Source organism: Panthera onca, chromosome B1 (assembly GCF_046562875.1).
Source record: "Panthera onca isolate mPanOnc1 chromosome B1, mPanOnc1 haplotype 2, whole genome shotgun sequence".
Lineage (NCBI taxonomy): Eukaryota > Metazoa > Chordata > Mammalia > Carnivora > Felidae > Panthera > Panthera onca.
Genome location: NC_138342.1, coordinates 3,074,727 through 3,094,831, shown reverse-complemented (window position 1 = coordinate 3,094,831; position 20,105 = coordinate 3,074,727). Strand labels below are relative to the sequence as shown.

At 61.9% G+C, this 20,105-nt stretch overlaps 1 protein-coding gene across 1 annotated transcript in view; it reads left to right on the top strand.

Moving 5' to 3' along the window:
* CPZ (carboxypeptidase Z) overlaps positions 1-16,259 on the top strand; it is a 23,054-nt gene extending 6,795 nt beyond the window's left edge. Inside the window, exons 4-12 of the mRNA XM_081795421.1 lie at positions 755-759; positions 1,590-1,802; positions 4,690-4,886; positions 5,219-5,380; positions 5,843-5,998; positions 10,242-10,377; positions 12,282-12,421; positions 15,497-15,596; positions 15,804-16,259. Coding sequence (XP_081651547.1) covers positions 755-759; positions 1,590-1,802; positions 4,690-4,886; positions 5,219-5,380; positions 5,843-5,998; positions 10,242-10,377; positions 12,282-12,421; positions 15,497-15,596; positions 15,804-16,159 — 1,465 coding nt within the window. The 3' untranslated portion in view covers positions 16,160-16,259. The remainder of the gene's footprint in view (positions 1-754; positions 760-1,589; positions 1,803-4,689; positions 4,887-5,218; positions 5,381-5,842; positions 5,999-10,241; positions 10,378-12,281; positions 12,422-15,496; positions 15,597-15,803) is intronic.
* Positions 16,260-20,105: the final 3,846 nt, after the last annotated feature.

The window sequence follows — 20,105 nt, the reverse complement described above, 5'->3', positions numbered from 1 at the left end:
CCCTTCCCTTCCCCCTCCTTCCTCTCCCCTCCCCTCCCCTCTCCCTTCCCTCTCCCCTCCCTCTCTCCTCCCTTCTCCCCCCTTCCCTCCCTCCTTTCCCCTCCTTCCATTCCCCTCCCCTCCTTTCCCTCCCTCCCTTCACTCCCTCCTCTCCCTTCCCTTCCCCTCCTTCCTCTCCCCTCCCCTCCCCTCCCTTCCCCTCTCCCTCTCCTCCTCCTTCTCCCCCCTTCCCTCCCTCCTTCCCCTCCTCCCATTCCCCTCCCCTCCTTTCCCTCCCTCCCTTCACTCCCTCCTCTCCCTTCCCTTCCCCACCTTCCTCTCCCCTCCCCTCCCTTCTCCTATCCCCTCCCCCTCCTCCTCCTTCTCCTCCTTTCCTCCCTCCCTCCCCTCCCTTCCTCTCCCTCCTCTCCCCTCCACTCCCCTTCTCCCCTCCCTCCTTCACTCCCCCTTCTTCCTTCTCTCCCTCCCTCTCCCCTCCCCTCCCTCCTTTCCCCTCTCCTCCCTTCCCCTCTCTCTCCCCCTCCTCCTCCCTCCCTTCCCGCCTCCCTTCCCTCCTCCTCCCTTCGTTCTTTCTCCCTCCCTTCCCCTCCCCTTCCCTCCTTCCCCCACTCTCTCCACTCTTCTTCCCCTCCCCCTCCTTCCTCCTCCTTTCCTTTGTTCCTCCTCCCCTCCTCTCCCTCCTCCCTCCTCCCCGTGCCCTGCACAGGCACTCTCACTGCTGGACTGGTAATCGCTGACACTTGTTGTGACATAGCAGTGGTGGGTGGTCTGTAAGGAGCCCTCCAGAGCTGTGGTTGCTGGACCGGCAAGGGGCTGAGACTGTTTCCACGGTGGAGCAGTGCAGACAGAGCAGAATAGGAGCCTGCTCCGGTGCTGGACCACGGCTAGGGGTCCGTGGGGAGCGCACACGCGGTCCGGAGGCTGCCCGCCAAGTCGCGGTGTGCTCTGGGCTGGGCTTTCTGCAGGCGTGTCTTCGTCTCTGTGTCCCGTTCTGTGTTTTACACGGTTTCCTTGGTAACCATGTAGTGCTTTTCTTTCTCGATGTTTGTTTATCCATTTTGAGAGAGAGAGAGAGAGAGAGAGTGTGTCCGTGTGTAGGGGGGAGGGGCAGAGAGAGAAGGAGAGAGACAGAGTCCCAAGCAGGCTCTGCACTGTCGGCCCAGAGCCCGACGTGGGGCTCGAACTCTCGAACCATGAGATCGTGCCCTGAGCCGAAATCGAGAGTCAGAGGCTCAGCCGACGGAGCCGCCCAGGCGCCCCCACGACCTAGTACTTTTAATCGTAACAACTTTAGGAACTGTGTTGCTGTGTCCATCTGTTAGGTGCTGTTACTAGCTGTGGATGTGAAGCGTTGTAAAGGGAACGGTGATGAAAAACACGAGCAGATGGGCTGGGGAGCCTTTCCAGGGGCCCCCCAAGTTCCCGAATGTGGCAGGGGAGGGGGCGACGAGGGTTCCGGGACTTGTAGGGGAGCGGGGGGGGGGGGGCGGACAGAGCGGCCACCAGCAGGAGGGCGACCCCGCCGGTGGGTGAGCGCTGGCCAGGGGCGCGGAACCGGAGGCTCCCCCGACACCCCCATTCTTCCCCAGGAGGCCTGGACGCGGAGGAGGTGCTGCCCTCGGGCCTGCCCCCGACCTTCATCCAGTTTACACACCACTCCTACGCCCAGATGGTGCGCGTGCTGCGTCGGACGGCGGCCCGCTGCGCCCACATCGCCAAGACCTACAGCATCGGGCGAAGCTTCAACGGCAAGGAGCTGCTGGTCATCGAGTTCTCGGCCCGCCCCGGCCAGCACGAGCTGAGTAAGCCGGGGCTGCTGTCGCTGCCCGAGGGAGAGGTCCGGGGGTGGGCTGGCTTCTGGCAAAGGGCTCTGGGCCTACCCGGCTTGGGGTGCGCAAGCCCGGGTGCGGGATCCTGGTCACGACAGGGATGGGGGGGCGGGGGGCGGGGAGCAGGAAGCGTTTGCGCTCTGCTCGGCGCCCCGGGGCGCGTGGCCACGTGGCGCAGGGTCTGCTGGGACTCGAGGGGGCGGTGGGAGCTGAGGGCACGGCCCCGAGGAGTGAGCGTCGGGGAGAAGAGAAGTGACGCCCCGGTGCGTCTCCGGGGAGAGGTGACGGGGCTCCGTGCATTCTGTGGTTTGTGCCGCCTTGCCCTGCAAGGTCTGCAGCCAGACCCCAGGCACGTACGTGTGGCGCTTGGTCCCGAACACTTTACGCTCCTTTGAGCTGCTTGGTGAACATGATGTCAAAGAGCAATCTGAATGAAGGACATCGTCCATTTAAAAAGCCCCAGCCCCTGGAGCTCGTCAGCCGTAGTGGTCCCCTTCTGAGTTCTGAGATGAGGCAGAGCTACGTGGAAAATTCCAGATTGTATCGCACCTCCAGAGCTGCATTGGTGTCGGCAAAGCAGGAGGTCAGACTTCGTGACCCTCCAGAGTGCAGGTGCTCTAAGGAACTCACCGTGAAACCAAATCTCGAGGGCAGCCCGGGCCCTGGGGGCCTGGGGACCGGCTCAAGGATCCAAGATACTCTAGCAAAGACAGACCCTGGAGGGGCAGCCTGGGTACCCCATGTCGAGCTGAAGCTGAAGTGCCTCTCCGGGGCACTGAGGGCATGTCTGGGCCACAGGGGCCTGGTTCCGGCCTCTGCCAGGAGCCCTTCCTTGGCCCTGTCCCTCAGCTGGTCTGTCATCGTGACCACGAGAGGCACGTGGGGTCCATCGAGAAGCAGGTCCCATCGGACCCTTGGTCGTTTGATTACTGAAAATTATACCATCTGGGTTCAGTGGCTCTGACGCCTTTGCTGGTCGGCCAGCAAATCCGAGTATTTGGGCTGCATGGACATCGTGAGCCCAAAGTCCTGGCTCCTGCTGAGGGTCAGAGGTCCCCTGGCCCACCCCAGCCTCCGAGCTCCCCCCTCCCCGCCTCATACCGCCCTGGCTCGCGGGCTGCCCCAGGATGAAGACAGGACCTTTTCCTCTTTCAGACTGGTGTGTGGCTTTGCAGTGTGGTGAGGGCGTCCCCTGTGAGAAGCCAAGGGGGGTGACCGTTGCGGGAAGCATCAGGGTCATTTATACTCTCAGAATTCAGGAGGCACGTGAGTGTCTGCTCCCATAGCTGCAGGTCCTGGGGCTGTGCACAGCCAGGGAAGGAGATGCCGTTTTCCAGATGAACAACGTGAGGCTCAGAGAAGAGACGTGATTTGCGTGAGGTCACAGTTAGTAAGGCTGCCAGGCTCCTGCTCTGCTCTTCCCTTCCAGCCACAATCCACCCTTTGCTCCTTCCTTCCTTTGCTCCTTCCTTCCTTTGCTCCTTCCTTCCATCCATCATCCATCCATCCATACATCCATCTACCCATCCATCCACCCATCTATCCATCCATCCATCCATCATCCATCCTTCCATCCATCCATCCATCCATCCATCCTTCTGTCCAAATATCCAAACATCCATCTACCCATCCATCCATCCATCCATCCATCCGCCATCTACCCACCCATCTATCATCCATCCATCCATTCATCCATCCATGCATCCATCCATCATCCATCCTTCCATTCATCCATCCATCCATCCAGCATCTACCCACCCATCTACCATCCATCCATTCATCCATCCACCCATCCATCCATTCTTCTGTCCAAATATCCAAACATCCATCCATCCATCCATCCATCCACCATCTACCCACCCATCTACTATCCATCCATCTATCCATCCACCCATCCATCCATCCTTCTGTCCAAATATCCAAACATCCATCTACCCATCCATCCATCCATCCATCCGCCATCTACCCACCCATCTATCATCCACCCATCCATCCATCCATCCATCCATCATCCATCCTTCCATCCATCCATCCATCCATCTATCCATCCACCCATCCATCCATCCATCTATCCATCTATCCATCTATCCATCCATCCACCATCTACCCATCTATCCACCATCCACCCATCCATCTATCCATCCATCCATCCATCCATCCATCCATCCATCCTTCTGTCCAAATATCCAAACATCCATCTACCTATACATCCTTCCTTCCATCCATCCTTCCATCCATCCATCTATCCTCCATCCACCATCCACCCATCCATCCACCATCCATCCATCCACCCATCCATACTTCTGTCCAAATATACAAATATCCATCTATCTATCCATCCATCCTTGCATCCATCCATCCATCCACCATCCATCATCCATTCTTCCAAACTAACTTCCTTTTTTTCTCCCTCCCTCCCTTCCTCCCTCCCTCCCTTTCTTTCTTTCTTTCTTTCTTTCTTTCTTTCTTTCTTTCTTCCTTCTCTTCCCCTCTTCCCCCTTCTTCTCTTCCCCCCTTCCATTCATTTGAGGGCCAGCTGCCTTCCCTTCTCAGCACCAATGTACACCTTAACTTACTACACAAATGTGGAAAGTGGCTATGAATAAAATTCACACAGAGCAACGACACCATATATTATTAGTTAATATCCTTGATGTGTCATGCTAATAATCACAGCTAAATGTAGGAATTGAGCTTAATAAGTAGTGACTTTGACGAGACACGAGTCATAGAGATGCTCGGGCCAAAACAAGCATGGCTAGGTCCCCAAGCATCCCGCCAGCCTTGCCACGTGGGCCCTCAAGTCTCCGGGGACCCTAGGGTTTGAGATCACCCCTCAGGTCGCTGTATCTCCCCCAAGTGGAGCCTGAGGTGAAGCTCATCGGCAACATCCATGGCAATGAGGTGGCAGGGCGGGAGATGCTCATCTACCTGGCCCAGTACCTGTGCTCCGAGTACCTGTTGGGCAGTCCCCGCATCCAGCGCCTGCTCAACACCACCCGCATTCACCTGCTGCCCTCCATGAACCCCGACGGGTACGAGGTGGCGGCCGCCGAGGTGAGTGCCCCCCACACCGGATCCCGCGGGGTGCGGGCACGCTCCCATCCGTTCACTGGCTAGCAGTCATGGAGGGTCTGCGCGCCCACCGTTCTGGGTGACGGGTGTTCAGCAGGCAGCCGCACCAGCAGGGTCCTACGTGAGGGTGGGGACGGACAGGTGGGAGAGGAGGTCAAGGACAGCTTGGCCGGACCCGCTCCCGAGTCCATCACCTGAAGCCAGAGGAAAACTGCAGCCCTCACCTCCCACCCAGCCCAGCCCTGTGGCCTCCCTTTGGAAAGAGGCAGGGCGGGGTGTGCTGACCCCCAGGTGGGGGTGGGCTGTGTTTTCAGGGCGCTGGCTACAACGGGTGGACGAGCGGGAGGCAGAACGCTCAGAACTTGGACCTGAACCGTAACTTCCCCGACCTGACGTCTGAGTACTACCGCCTGGAGGCATCCGGCAGCATCCGCAGCAGCCGCATCCCCATCCCGCAGCACTACTGGTGGGGTAAGGTAGGAGCCACCCCCGCCACCCCCACCCCGCAGCGGCCTGGGCCCGGCCCAGGGGTATGCGCCTGGGGGCAGGTGCTCTGGCTCTTCCCGGGGCCCACAGGAGAGCAGCCTGAGCCCCCTGAGTCTGTTTCCCGCCCGGGAAACGGGGATAACCCTTCACTGGGTTGTTGGGATGCAGGGAACATGGACTGAAAACACCCTGGGCCCGGCAGGTACTCAGTGACAGCAACCCGGGCAGGCTGCCTGGAGGCAGTGACAGCCTGAGGAGGCGGGAAAACCAGCGTCAGGCGGGGGTGTGGGCATGAGCCTGGTGGCATCGGAAGGAGATCCTGAAGGCAGGGCGGGGTAGGCCGGCCTGGAGAGCCCAGAGACGGATGCGACAGAGCCTGCGGACATGGCCGGGGGTGGCCAGCAGGGGCGTGCCTGGTCCCGACCCACGGTGGCCTCCTCTGTCCCGGGCAGGTGGCCCCCGAGACCAAGGCGATAATAAAGTGGATGCGGACCACCCCGTTCGTGCTCTCGGCCAGCCTCCATGGGGGCGACCTGGTGGTGTCCTACCCCTTCGATCTCTCCAAACACTCCCAGGAAGAGAAGTTTTCTCCCACGCCCGATGAGAAGGTGAGTGTGGGTGTGCCGCGCGTGCATGGGAGGCTGCGGTGTGGGGTGGCGCCCTCGGGGCTGGCTTTATCCCTGTTCTGAGCTCAGTGAGACCCGTGCAGTCACAGCACCAGTAGGAGCTCTCCAGGCCCAGCTCAAAAGCCCCCTCCTCCAGGAAGCCTTCTGGCCAGCGGGAAGCAGCCCATCCTTCCACTGGCCACACCCCGCTTTCCATCAGTGTCCCCACCTGGGAGCCCCTAGGGTGGGGGTTGCAGCCCCAGTGCCCTCCCTGCCGGGCTGGTGGCCTGGTGTTTTGTGTCCAGGGACAGGGTGGGGTTCCAGGCATTGCCAGCAGAGGGCAGTGCTGCCGCGCACTTGGCGCCCGCGGGGCTCTTGGCCGCCTCCCTGCTTCCAGTGGGCCTTGCAGGTCTGTTAAGGGCCACCAGGCGGGCTCCGTGGGAGCTGGGGTGCCGTGGGTTCAGAGTAGAATTCTGGCCCTGGAGTGCCCTTGGGTCTGAGGAGGACTTGCCTCTCTTCAGGCCTCAGTTTCCCTCACCGATCAGACCCGCAGGGCGTGAGACGCGATAATGCCCAGAACCTTCTCCACCCCACTCTCCCCTTAAGGACTCGCCGCCTGCAGCCCCCCAGTCCTGACCCTCCCCTGCCTGATCCTGGAGTCCTTGCAGGCTGGGCTTCCGGGGGCGGGGAGGTGCCACTTTCCATTTCACGGAGGTGAAGGGGGCGATCCGTGATGGCCCAGGGCCCGTCGGCAAGGGCCCCGGAGGAGCTGCACGAGCTGCCCGTTGTGACCCCTCTCGCCATGGCCAGCCCCTGGGCTCCTTCCCATCCCCCCCGGGACGGCAGAGCTGGACGCTCTTCCTTGGCGGCCTGGGGCCTCGGCCCAGGCCACTCGAAAGGCCTGCCGGTGGACCAGACGTGGTGCGGGGCCCGGCCTGCTCTCTCCCTCCTCCGTGCGGGTCGGCTCTGCCTCCCCCCGCCTCTCCTGACCCCTGCGCTGCAGGTCTGGATCGAGCTGGACCGGCCCTGGCACTGAGGGCCCCATCCAGGTTCGGAGGCGGAGCCGGACGCGGGCAGGGCCGGGACAGAGGGCCGCCCCGGGGGGGGGGGGGGCCGGGGGCCACGCAGGCTGTGTGGGCGTGAGCGAGGAAGGTGAACCCCCAGCCCGTCCTGGGCCTTCAGGAGGGCTTCCCTGAGGAGGCGTCTGCCTTGGCGGAGCCTGAAGGAGGTGATTTCCCACAGGCACCCAGACGGGGCCCCCAGACGGGGCCAGGCTCGCCCCGGAACCGGGGAGGCGGCGCCCGGGCACCAGGCTGAGCGCCCCGCCTCCACCAGAGCTGGGACAGCGCTGCCACGTGGCCCAGGCCTCTGGTCCCACGTCTTCCGCCCTTGCTCTGCCGAGTCACTCGCTCACTCGTCCATCCGTCCACTCGCTCACTCGCTCATTCGCTCGCTCACTCCTTCACTGGTTCACTCGTTCGTTCACTCGTCTGCTTGTTCGTTCGTTAGTTCGTTCACTCGTTCACTTGTTCGTTCACTCGTCCATTCATTCACTCGTCTGTTCATTCACTCATTCACTCCCTCCCTCATTCATTCATTCCCTTGTTCACTACCTTAGTCATTCACTCATTCACTCACTTAGTCGCTCACTCACTCACTTGCACACTCAGTCTCCCACCCACACACTAACACGCTCACCCACTCACACACCCGCTCCTACACTTTCTCACACACTCACCCACACACCCACCTGCCTTCTCACACTCACACACTCACTCACATACACTCACACACCTTCTCACACACACACCCACTCTCACACTCACCCCCACGCTCACCCACTTACCCACTCACACCTACTCATATACCTTCTCACACACTCACATGCTTGGTCACACACGCACTCACACATCACACACACGTACACCTTATCACACTCACCCACATATCCACTCACCCACTTGCACACTCACGCACTTACACACTCACACACCCATACGCCTTCTCACACACTCACACACTCATCTACTCACACACCTTCTCACACTCACGTACTCAGTCACTCACACACTCACCCAGTCACACACCCACTCGTACACCTTCTCACGCACGCGCTCACTCACCCGGCCCCTGCAGCCAGCACATGCCCCGGTCTTGCAGGGGGGGCCGGGTTCTGTGCTCAGAGCTCAGCAAGTGTCCCAGGCCGGGTGGTGACCCAGACGGCAGGGCCAACATCTGGACGAGCCCGTGTCCTCTGGGCAGCAGGAGCCTTCAGCGCCAGGCCCGGTGTCTCTGAATGTCAGAGGCAGACGCGTGAAGACGTCCCTAGGGGGGAAGTTCACCTCAACGAGTCCCTCCAGAGTCAGAAAACTGAGGCTTTCCCACCAGCCATCAATCAGGGATCGATAACCCTCAGGCCCATAGCCAGCAGTGGTCTCAGTGGAAACCGGGGTCCCGGGAGGGGTGCCGCGGCGTGAGGGAGCGTGAAGAGGGGCCGGCCGGGGTGTCCCAAGCCACCTCCCCCAGACTCGCGTGGCCCCCCGTGGATGAGAGCCCACACCTCCTGGCGGTGTTCTAGGCCCCCAGGCCGGCCGTGGCCGCCCGCCCCGCCCCTGTCCCCCCTACACCTGTCCCTTCCGCCGAAGTCTTACTCCCAAGCTGGGCTCAAGCTCTGTCCTGCCCCGCAAACCCTCCCCAACCCAGCCCATGTCCAGCAAGAGCGAGCGACAGTTTCTGCGGGGTCTCGGGCGGCCCCAGCCAGGCAGTCTGGTCCTTCCCGGGGCCTGGGGCCCCGCAGCTGCCGTGTCCCTGCCACCTTACCGCCCTAGCAGCCTGCCGCACCGCCTCCTCTCATTTACAGCCGTCTGGCCTCTGATGTCCTTGTGCCGCGCCGGCCCCCCAGGTCGGGCCTGTTCCCAGCGGGGCCTGCGGCTCGGGCGTCCCTGGGCTTCGGGGACGATGATGGCGTTCCCCGCTCTCCTGAGGGCACACGCTTTGGCGGTGGGGCTGACTAACGGGTGAGGGGAGGGAGACCCAGGCAGGACGGGTGGGGAGGCCGAGAGGGCAGGGCTCGCAGAGTGTGGTCCGGCCTCCCCTACCTGCCTCGGCCCAGGCCCCGCTTTGCAGGCAGACGGGAGGGCCAGAATGGTGGGAACCGGGCAGAGCTCTAGCCACCAACCCGTCAGCACATGGAGGCAGAGGGCGAGTGTCTTAGGCCCCCGGACTCCTGGCCGAGGACATTGTTGCAGCAGGGGCTGCCCCCGCAAGACATCCATGCCCCGTCTGCAGGCTGGCCTCAGTGACTGAAGGACACGCACGGGGTTGTGTTTTGGGGGCTTGGTTTGTGTCTGTGGGGCCGAGCTGACTCTGCACAGTCCTCCCCCCGAGAAACCGGACCCTCCTTCCCCAGACCCTGGGGGCCCTCGCTCTGGTCTGACCCCACCTGCCCAGCCCACCCCCTTTTTACAGAGGGATATCCTTCTCGGGACAGGCTTCTCCCGGGGCCGCGGGGCTCCGACGAGGGTAGTGCAGTGGCCCTCTCGTCCGCACGGCGCCCCCTTGGGAGCTTCTGCCCGGAGTCAGACCCTGTGTCCTGTGCTGGGACATAGGCACAGGAAGCCCCGTGGGCCCCACCTGGGGTGGGGGCCTGACGGGGTGCGTGCTGGGCCGTGAACCCGCCAGGAGGTGGAGGCCCCGTGGGCTGTGTCCCACGTCCCCCCACCAGCCACCTGGAAGGTGCATGTCATGTGGCAGCAGGTGGGGGCTTCCTCAGGTACAAGTTGTCCCCGGGGAATGTGAGGTGACAGTTATTGTAGAGGAAATCGGTGGCGAAGTCAGTGAACGTGAGGCCCACTCTAGCCTCCTGCTTCCCCCAAGGCCCGCCTTCTGCAGGAAGCGCCTTGGAAAGTGCAAAGCCAACCTCTACGAGGCCTGCCAAGGTCCCTTCAGTGTGCCCCCAGCGTGCCCCCTCCTCGAGAGAAAGCTCACACTCCCCGGCCAGGGTGCAAGGGTTCCACGATGTGCCACGTGGCCACCACCGGTGCCTTGAGCTCTGGCTGTCTCGCCCCCGGCTTTTGCACATGCTGAGCTGCTTCTGTGGACGTGACTCCCGTCTATCTGTGCTGCGGGTGTTGGCTGTGGGGGCCCCTCCTCGCTCCGTTGCCCCCAGTGCTGAGACTGTTCTGCAGGGGGCCCCAGCTTCTGGCCTTGGCCTCACAGGAAACCTCTCCCTTGGTGTCCTTTCCAGATGTTCAAGCTGCTGGCCAGGGCCTACGCAGATGTCCACCCCATGATGATGGACAGGTCGGAGAACAGGTGTGGTGGCAACTTCCTGAAGAGGGGCAGCATCATCAACGGGGCAGACTGGTACAGCTTCACCGGAGGTGCGGGGGTGGACAGGCTGGGCTGGGGCTGGCGGGGGGAGGAGAGCTGGGGATGGGAAGGGGGCAGGGGAGAGGTGAGGGAAGGTCTGGGAGGGGGAGGTTGGGGAGGGGCTGGTGCAGGCTGGGGGAGGGGAGGGCTGAGGGAGATTTGGCGGAAGGGAGAGGTTGGAGAAGGGATGGGGGGTTGGGTGGGAATGAGGGGGATGTGGGGGGGGAGGGAAGGGGCTGGGGAGGGGAGGGGGAAGTTGAGGAGGGGTTATGGAGTGGGGGGGGGGGCCGGTGCCCTGTGTCCCAGCTCTTTCTGGGAAGGGGATTCGGGGACGTCTGCTTTGGGGAGCAGCACAGGTGCACCCCTGGCATCCGTGCGTGGAAAGCGCCCAGGGGGCGGGAGGACGGGGGGCGGGGGTGGTCTGGCTTCAGTTCTGGCCCGTGTGGTCCAGCTGGACTCCCCCGCCCCCTGCCGCTTCTGCAGTGTGGTTCATGAGCACGGACACACGCCACGCGGTAATCCTGTGACCAGGTCCCCTCGGGGGCAAGTAGGGGTTGTCGCAGGGAACGAAGGACTCCGGTTAAACTTGAATTTCAGAAAGATAATGAGGAATTTTGGGTACTGTATAAGTATGTCCCAAGAACTGCACGGGGTATACTTACACTGAAACTTTGCTCAGCTTTAACTGGCGCGCTCTTTGCTAAGCTGTCCCGGGTGCACATCACACAGAGCAGTGGGGCTGTGCCTGGCACCGAATGCCACGGCCAGAGCCCCCACGCTCTGCCTGCCATCCCTCCACGCCGGCATGACACCTATGTGTGACATGTGGCAGGTGAGGAGCTCGGGCTCGGGCAGAAGGGCCTGGTGGCGCCCAGGGCACAGGCCCAGCCTCCCACTTCTGTGCAGGCAGGGGGGCGGCCCCTCCGGCCCCGGTCCTGCAGCCCGTCACACCCCTGCTCAGCACACTGTGCCCTCCTGCTCCCTGACTCCTGGGGGCACAGGCAGCTTCAGGTGCATGGTTCCCTGACCCCAGTGGAAAGGCTCCAGCCTGGGTCGTGACCCCATTTCCGGGGTCTGCAAAGGACCCCCACAGTGGGTCTGAGCCTGGGAGAGGAAAGCAGGCTCGTTCCCGTGGGGAGAGCGTGGGGCCAGTGGCCAAGGACAGAGGGACCCGGTGGATTGGAGTGTGGCTGCCCTTCGGATGGTGAAGGTCAAGTCCATGACGGTGGCCGCTGGCTTACCAGGGCTCCGGGGAGGCTCTGGCTTCCAGGGGACAGGGGCCCCCTCTGCTCCTGACACAGGGCTGGCCCGTGGGCACGGCAGGTCTGCCCTGGAGAGCCCTCGCAGCTTCTGCGGGACAAGAAATCCCGGAAGCAGATGGGGCGAAGGGCACAAGCGGGTGGGTGGTGGTCGGCCCGATTTTCTCGAAGCCTCTCTCGGCCACCCGATTGGCGGACTGTCCAGCCTTGCCCAGCCTGTGTTCTCCCCGGAAATGGAGATTAGGGGATCTTCTCCCCCAGGCTGTTCCTGGGACCGTCTAGGCAAACGGACACTGTATCACTGGGGTTCAGACTGGCAGGGGAGGCAGAGGCTCGGACGCCAGGGCTCATGTGGCTGCCGCAGGCTGCCCGTATCTCTACTGGAAACGGGTTTGTTCCTTACCCACCGCGGGGCACATAGGACAGAGCATAAGCCCGTGGCCTTGGGTGCCGAGCGACTGGGTTTAAAGAGCAGCTGTGCCCTTTCCCCGAGGGACCTCGGGTAAGAGCGGCAGGGCCCTGGGCCTCGGTCTGCTCATCTGTACAGTGGGGTGACGACAACACCCGTCACCCCCTCGCGGGTGTCCGGCGGCCTCCCACCTGCCAGGTGGCGGATGCCGAGTGCGGGAAGCGCTCAGGCCGCCCCTGCCCTGCAGGCATGTCCGACTTCAACTACCTGCACAGCAACTGCTTTGAGATCACGGTGGAGCTGGGCTGCGTGAAGTTCCCCCCGGAGGAGGCCCTCTATACCATCTGGCAGCACAACAAAGAGCCCCTCCTGAACTTCGTGGAGATGGTGAGCCCTGGGCCTGGGGATGTGGGGGATGGGGAGACCCGGGCAGCCGGGCCTGGAGTGGGGGAGGGACGGGGCCAAGGTCACCCAGAAATAGGTGGTGAGCAGTGAGAAAGGGCCCAGAATAATCCTCACTGGACCCAGGGGGGTGGTCTTCTTGTGGCTCGGTGACCGTGTGGGGAGCAGGTGCCAGTGTCCCCTGCCTCCTCGAGTCCTGCCTGGGGGCGTGGCTCCCAGCGGAAGGGCGTGGTGGGGGTCTGAGGGAGGTAGCCACGTGCTGCGACAGGGAGACGGGGACCCAGGAGGTGAAATGAAACCTAACGGCAGCTCCACGGACGCCTCTGTGACTTTCCCTGAGCGTTTCCAAGACTCCCGCGAATCACATGTTGGCACGATGTCCCCGTGAGAAGCAGGCCCTGGGAGGGAAACGGGATTGCCCGAAGGGGACACTGAGGGGACGTATGTGAATCGCACCCCACAGTGGGCGCCCCCACATGTGGCATTGAATTCTGACACCAGTCCCGGGTGGGAGAAGGGGCTGCCCCGCTTTATGGGTAGAGGGACGGATGCCGGGGAGGGACAGCGCGGGTCTGGGGCTCCTGGGTCGCGCGTGGCTCCCGTGCCTGGCTCTCAGTGCCTGTGAGAAAACCAGAGGAGGAGACAGAGGGTCAGACGGTGTCACCTAGCGAGTGTCCAGAGCTGGAAGTCAGATCTGCCTGCCCCACACCTCGGTTCTGTCAACGAACCCTTTCTAGAAAGATCAGGAACCTTCCTCCAGGCAAGAACCAAGCAGAACCTCCTGGATAAGCCGCTGCCACAATAAGAAAGAAAAAAAAGGAAGCAAAGCCCAGATAATGGACGTTATTAGCGTTGTTTGAGTTTCTTTTTTATGGCCGAGCCAGCGACCTCTCGCTGCGTGGGGAGGGTCATCATTCGGTAATGGGTCTGGGTCAGACTGCTTGCTCATTCCATTTTACGGCCGTCTGGTGAAAATGAGTTTTAAGGAGCCTTAAATGGAGCTGGGATTGCTCTGTGGATATTGCATGTGAAGTCTTGGGATATAAAGATTTAATAGTGAGCGCGATGCTGTGGGGGGTGGGGCGTGCAGCCGGGTGTGGCTGCCCCCCCCCCCCCCCAGCTTCCCGCCGCAGGACGATGCCCCGGGAGGGCCGAGCTGGGGCTTCTGATAAGGATCGAGCCTGCCATGGCCCATGGAGGCCTTCTTCACAGTGATGCTGACCAGGCCTCGGGTGGGTGTCTGCAGCTCCCCGGGTCGGGAGGGAGGGGCGTGCACGCCACGCCTCCCTCGCTCCGGAGACCTCCACGGCCCCGGGTCTGCATGGAGATCGCTCCTCAGCCCCAAAGCGAGGACAGAACAAAGTCTAACCCATGCAAGCTGACATTAAATGAGGCCCTACTGTGTGTCTGGTCTCTAGGTCGGGGGGAGGAGGGCAGACAGTGACATTACGGTGAGATCAGGGCTGGGAGAATGGAAGCCTGGAACTGGGGACCCCAGAAGAGGCCCCTGATGTGGCCGGTCATCAAGGAGGACTTCTTGGAGGAAGAGTGTGGGGGAGAGGAATGGCCAGTGCAGGAGCTGGTGAGGTGTTCCGAGCAGAGGAGGGGGCAGGACAGAGGGTTGGAGGCCTTGGGGGGGGGCACTGGAGGTGTAGGCGGCAGCCTCCCGGGAGAGAGCAGTCTCACTGCACCATCTCCCCTCCCACCCAGTCACCTTGGCCTCATTCGACACGACCTGTGGGCCCCAAGTTGTTTTCAGCCCAATAGAGCAAGGGGAGGTTGACTTGTTGATTGTCGACATTTAAGAAAAATTTTTTTTTTTTTTAATTTTTTTTTTTTAACATTTATTTATTTTTGAGACAGAGAGAGACACAGCATGAACGGGGGAGGGGCAGAGAGAGAGGGGGACACAGAATCGGAAGCAGGCTCCAGGCTCTGAGCCATCAGCCCAGAGCCCGACGCGGGGCTCGAACTCATGGACCGCAAGATCGTGACCTGAGCTGAAGTCGGACGCTTAACCGACTGAGCCACCCAGGCGCCCCTAAGAAAATTTTTTTAACATTTATTTTTGAGAGACAGAGAGAGAGAGACAGAGCACAAGTGGGGGAGGGGCAGAGAGAGAGGGAGACGAAGAATCCGAAGCAGGCTCCGGGCTCCGAGCCGTCAGCACAGAGCCCGACGCGGGGCTCGAACCCACAAACTGTGAGATGGTGGCCTGAGCCGAAGTTGGAGGCTTAACCGACGGAGCCCCCAGGCACCTCTGTGATTGTCGACCTTATAAGAAGAAGAGCGTGAAGGGGGCCAGGCGGTGCCGAGGGGGGCTCTCCCTGAGGCATATGGAGCTTCCCCGTCTGGGGGCCGGGTGTGTGCATCTGCCCCGAGGGTGCCGTGTCTGGACCGGTTCACACTGGGGAGACCCGGGCAGCCGGGCCTGGAGTGGGGGGGGGGGGGGACGGGGCCAAGGTCACCCAGAATTAGGTGGTGAGCAGTGAGAAAGGGTCCAGAATAATCCTCACTGGGAGGAGGACCCCGTCCCGGCTGTCGCTGGGCCTCTTGTGTGTTGACCGTTGGCACCATTGCCCCATTTTACGGATGGGAGGCGGTGCCGAGACACGAGGTAGCCTGTCCGGGATCAGAGCGCCGTCGGTGCCTCGGCTGGGGCTGACCGCGGGGTCCACGCCTGGGGCCCGGGTCCCTGTGCGCAGGCTCAGAGCAGCGGCCGTGGCGGTTCAGACGGGCTTGACGGTTTTCTGGTGGCGCTCCGGGCCCAGGAGAGGGGGTCGGGTGGACCCTCGAGCGAGCAGCTGCGGGCTCGTTCACAAGCCCAGAGGGGGGCTCACTGGTCACCCCGCTTCACAGATGAGGAAACCGAGGGCCAGAGAAGGGAGTGACTTGGAGAAGGCAAGGCGGGTGGTGCGGAGCTGGGTCCGCCAGGTGCTTTCCCCGGAGACCCTGGCTCTGGGGACAGACAGGGGAGCTGGCGGGAGGGGGGTGGGGCGGGCGCCGCCTGGGCTCCCCGGAGAGCACGTCATGGCCACGCCCTCACCCCTGTCTCTTCAGGTGCACCGGGGCATCAAAGGTGTGGTGATGGACAAGTTTGGCAAGCCGGTCAAAAACGCCCGGATTTTGGTCAAGGGCATCCGCCACGACATCACCACAGGTGAGCACCCTCCCGGGACCTGCGTCGCGGCGGCTCCGGGACGCGCTCAGAGGGAGCAGACGGGAGGGGTGCTCCGGGCCAGTGCAGAGGCAGGTGCAAATCCGGGGTCTGCTTGAGGCCGATGCTCCTGGGACCCCCGGCGCTGGTCACCTCGAGCCCGAATCTGAGCCCGGGTCGGAGAATCACTCGTGTCCTGTTTGTCCGCAGCCCCAGACGGGGACTATTGGAGATTGCTGCCTCCGGGGTCCCACATCGTCATAGCTCAAGCCCCCGGCTACTCCAAGGTCATCAAGAAAGTCACCATCCCCGCCCGGATGAAGAGGGCTGGCCGCGTGGACTTCATTCTCCAGCCCCTGGGGACCGGACCCAAGAAGTTCCTCCTCGGGCCGCGGAGAAGCGGGTCTGCGGTCCGTGACCCTCTGGGAGGTGCCAGCCCGTACGGAGAGCCCCAGGAGCCCCTCGGGGCGCGGAGGCAGCCCTCGGCCGGCGGGAGCAAGCCCTGGTGGTGGTCCTACTTCACGTCGATAAGCCAGCACAAACCCCGTTGGCTGCTCAAGTACTAGGGACCACGGCCCACCTCTGCCCGGGGCTCCGGGCTCTCGCCTCTGTCTTCTGAAGACACCCTGTAAAGCGCTTTCTGTTTTCTTAAAGCTGTTCCACTCACCTTCGCCGTGACGAGAAGCCCTGTGTGAGAGGCGCCTGCTGAGGGGAAGCGGGGGACCCGGCCGGGGGAGGGCCACCCTGGCCTCGTCCACCTCGATGGCCCCGGGGGCTGGTGCCCCTGCGGTCCCACAGGCGGCCAGGACCGGGGCTGGACCCTGAGGCCTTGGCGCGAGAAGGGCCCTCACGTTACAGATGGGGATACGGACGCCGGGTGGCGGATGCGACCCGCCAAGGTCACACGTGGGGCGGGTGGCGCGGGGCCAGCCAAGCAGGAGCGGGCACGCTGGGTCCTGTGGCTGAGGCCTGCGTGTCTGGGAGGCTGTGGCGGTGGGATGCTAAGGACAAGGTCAGGGGGGCCTGGCTGGGAGAAGTGGGTGTGGGCGGCAGGTGACCTCAAGGACAGGCCGAGGCCGCGAGGGCCGGAGAGCTGGCAAGAGCCTCAGCATCACCCAAGGGTCACACTTGGCCTTGATGGGGCCTTGACTCCAGGAGGAAACGTCTCCCTTGGCCCCTTCCTCATGCTTAAGATGCTACCAACTCAGGGCCAGAGACAGCCCCCCACCCCAGGCCCCAGCCTTCCCCCAGGACCCCTCCTGGTCCGCCTCTCTGTTGTCCGGTGGGTGTGTGGGTCCTAGGATCGATCAGACAGGGAGGCATGAGACCGATCAGAGAATGCCAGCAAGGAGTGTGCCTGTCAGCTGGGGCTGTGTAACAAAACCCCACAGGCTGGGGCTCGAGCCTCAGAGGTTTGTCGTCTCCCAGTGCCGGCCGCCCGAGATCCAGGTGTGGACACAGGGTCGGTTCCGTCAGAGGCCACGAGGGAGCGATGCCTCCGGGCCTGTGTGCTCGGCTCGTCGCCAGCCGGCCTCTCCCTGTGCCTTCACGCCCGCCGCCTTCTACGCCTGTCTGCCTTTCTGTCCAGATTTCCCGTTTGTAGGGACACCAGTCACATTGGAGCAGGGCCACCCTAATGGCCTCATTTTCGTTTGACCGCCTCTAGAAAGACCCCTTCTCCAAGTACGGTCACGTTCACAGATGCCGGAGGTTAGGAATTCGCTACGTAACTTCCGGGGGAGCACAGCCCCGCCCAGAACAGAAGGATTGTCCGCAACGCTGCGGGCTCCTCGCTTGCTCCCGGCGGTGCCAGTGGACCCCTTGCTCTCGGGTCCTGGACCCGGGCGAGGTTTGCCCCACGCCGGCGGAGGCATCCCATTTGGGCCGCGCCTCGACCCCAGCCGAACACCGGCGTGACCCTCACGGCACATCAGCATAGTCCCATCGCTCCCTCGGCCTGTGCCGTCTCAGAAGGCCGCGGGGCGAGTGAGAGGAAAGGTGCGACCCCAGCACCAGGGGGTGGGGGCCCGGGGGGGCGTGGGTGTCTCCGTGTCCTCCGTCCGGCCTGGAGACTGCGGTTCACAGAGCGAGCGTGTGCCCATAGCCATGACGTGGAGTCCTACAGCCTTCAGGGCTCTCGACCCTGCGTGTGTCCAGTGGTTCTGAAGCTCATCACTTATTTGGCCCCACTGTGTGCCCGGCACTGTGCAGAGCACCGTGTGGACAGGCAGACTCCTCTTCCCACTTTGCAGAGAGCCTGCCCAGGACCTCGGGGCATGTTGGTGGCGGCTCAGTCCCTCCTGCAGGACACTTGTGTGAGGCTCCTGCTGTCCCCAGCTGTCTGGAGGAGAAGCGCCCCCCCCCCCCCAGAGCTGGCGTGAAGGCCAAGAGCTCAGCTGGGCGCCTCGGTCACTCCAGGAGCTGAGGCCTGGGCCCCAGTGGCGGGGGTGGGGGTGGCCGGGACGAGGAGAGAGATGGCCTGAGGCGTGTGGGGAGGGCTGTGGGCGGTGGGCCATGGCAGTGGGAGGGTCAGGTGGGGACAGGATAGGCTCCCCATTTCTGGCTGGCAGAGGACCCCGTTGGTGGCTCCTACCCTCTTTCTTTCGATAGAACCTAGGACAGAGCCCCCACACGGAGGAGGCTGAACACAGGGTCCACCTCCCGTGCTCACCGTGAGACGGGAGGGGATGTCAGAGCAGTGGGGACCTCGGGATTCAGTGAGACGCAGGGAGACAGAACGTCGTCTCCGGGGCCAGCCCAGCAGCCCTGCCTGTGGGAGCTGGTAGGGCCCTCCTCCGGGGGCGGTGGGGGGCAGCTCTCTGCACAATGGAGCGGGGGGGGGGGGGGTTCAAAAGGGAGCGTGCGTGCACCGGGGCGTCACCGCTGGTGGCTGTCATTACGACAGAGCTGGCAGCTTGGTCCGGAGACAGGAAAAGAAGAGGTGGCCCTTATGGGAGGGGAGCACGGCGTCTCTCTCGGATGCCGCCAAGGAGCACAGGGGGGCGAGTCCCATCGTGGGCTGCAGCCAAAGTCAGGAAAAGGCGACAAATCATTCAGCAGGGAAAAAACAATGAGCGTAAAGGACACGGAAGGACTAAAACGCAGATCCCCGACACTGTGCGTGGGCTGAATCCTCTGCTAAAGAAGCCCAGGCTTGAAGACGAGCCAAGGAGCGCCTATTCCCAGGAGCCCGGGGCTCCGCTCGCGGTTCAGGAGTGGAACTGAGGACCACGGGCATTAAATGGGAAAGAAAGGCATGTTGAGGATATGGAACAGGTTATGAGTAAGGTGAGATAGTGAGTCTGCGTTATGCATCAATCAACCTGGCAGCTAATAACTAAGCCCAGTTATTTAAACACGCAAGATTCCAGTAGGAACTCAACGTGTCGTTTTCAGGATCAGACCTGTCTAGTAGGGAAGTCGGCGTTGGTCGGGTTTTAGGGACACGGGATCCAGCAAACCCAGGTTGAGCAGGGCATAGAGACGTCTCTCACTTCAAAAGGAGATCACACGCTAGAGGACAGTTGGCTGTTTTTAAGTCCTATTAAACCCTATTTGGAATAGGATAGGGGATAAATAAAAACACCGTCCGACGCTAACATTTTGTTCCTTACCGTTCCCATCTTTCCGTTGAAAGCTGCCTTTTCGGAGCATCACGATAGGTTTTAACGGTGTCGCTTTAGCCCGAAACATGGCGTTTTCCCGGCCTTGGTTAGTTCTTAAGAACAAATTTTAAAAATCAAAGAAATAAATAACAAATGTGCTGTTTTGTAAAAAAGAAAAAAGAAAAGAGAGAGAGAGGGAGATTACACATTCTTTCCAAGATCCATTGAGCGTTTTCTCAAAGAAAACCTTGAGAAAAATTTAAAAGGTTGAGATTATCTCTGGCCATAGTCTAGGAAAATGAGAAATAATTAAGGAAATTGTGACAGCTTCCTCCCTGCCTCCCCCCAGGAAAAACCCCTTTACCATTTGGAAAGGAAGACACATGCCCTTAAATCACACGTTGTCTTAGAGAATGGATTTAGCTGCATGGCAGAGAACCAACAGAAGGGTGGATTCACACAGTCAAAGTTCGTTTCCAACACGCAAGTCTGGGCTCGGCGGTGGTATGAGACCCCGGGCCCCATCCACTCGCCGCTCCACGATCCTGGGGCGAGGGCTCCCCACCTTGCCCCTGTGGCTTCTGATCTCATTGCCCACTTCTGCTGTTTGCCCCCATCGCTATCATGTCTCATTGGCCAGCACTCAGTCACATGGTTATGCCTGGCTCAAAGAATCCTGGGAGTTGTAGTTTTTATCTTGGGTGGGAGTGTGCTCCGTTAAAAGGGAAGGTTCCATTCCCAAAACAAAAGGGGACAATGGGTTTTGGAAGACAGCTAGACTGTCTGCACGACATCCTTGGAGTAAACCATGGGGCGCCTGAGTGGCTCGGTCGGTTGAGCGTCTGACTCTTGATTTCGGCTCAGGTCATGATCTCAGGGTTCGTGAGTTCGAGCCCTGCTTGCGTCC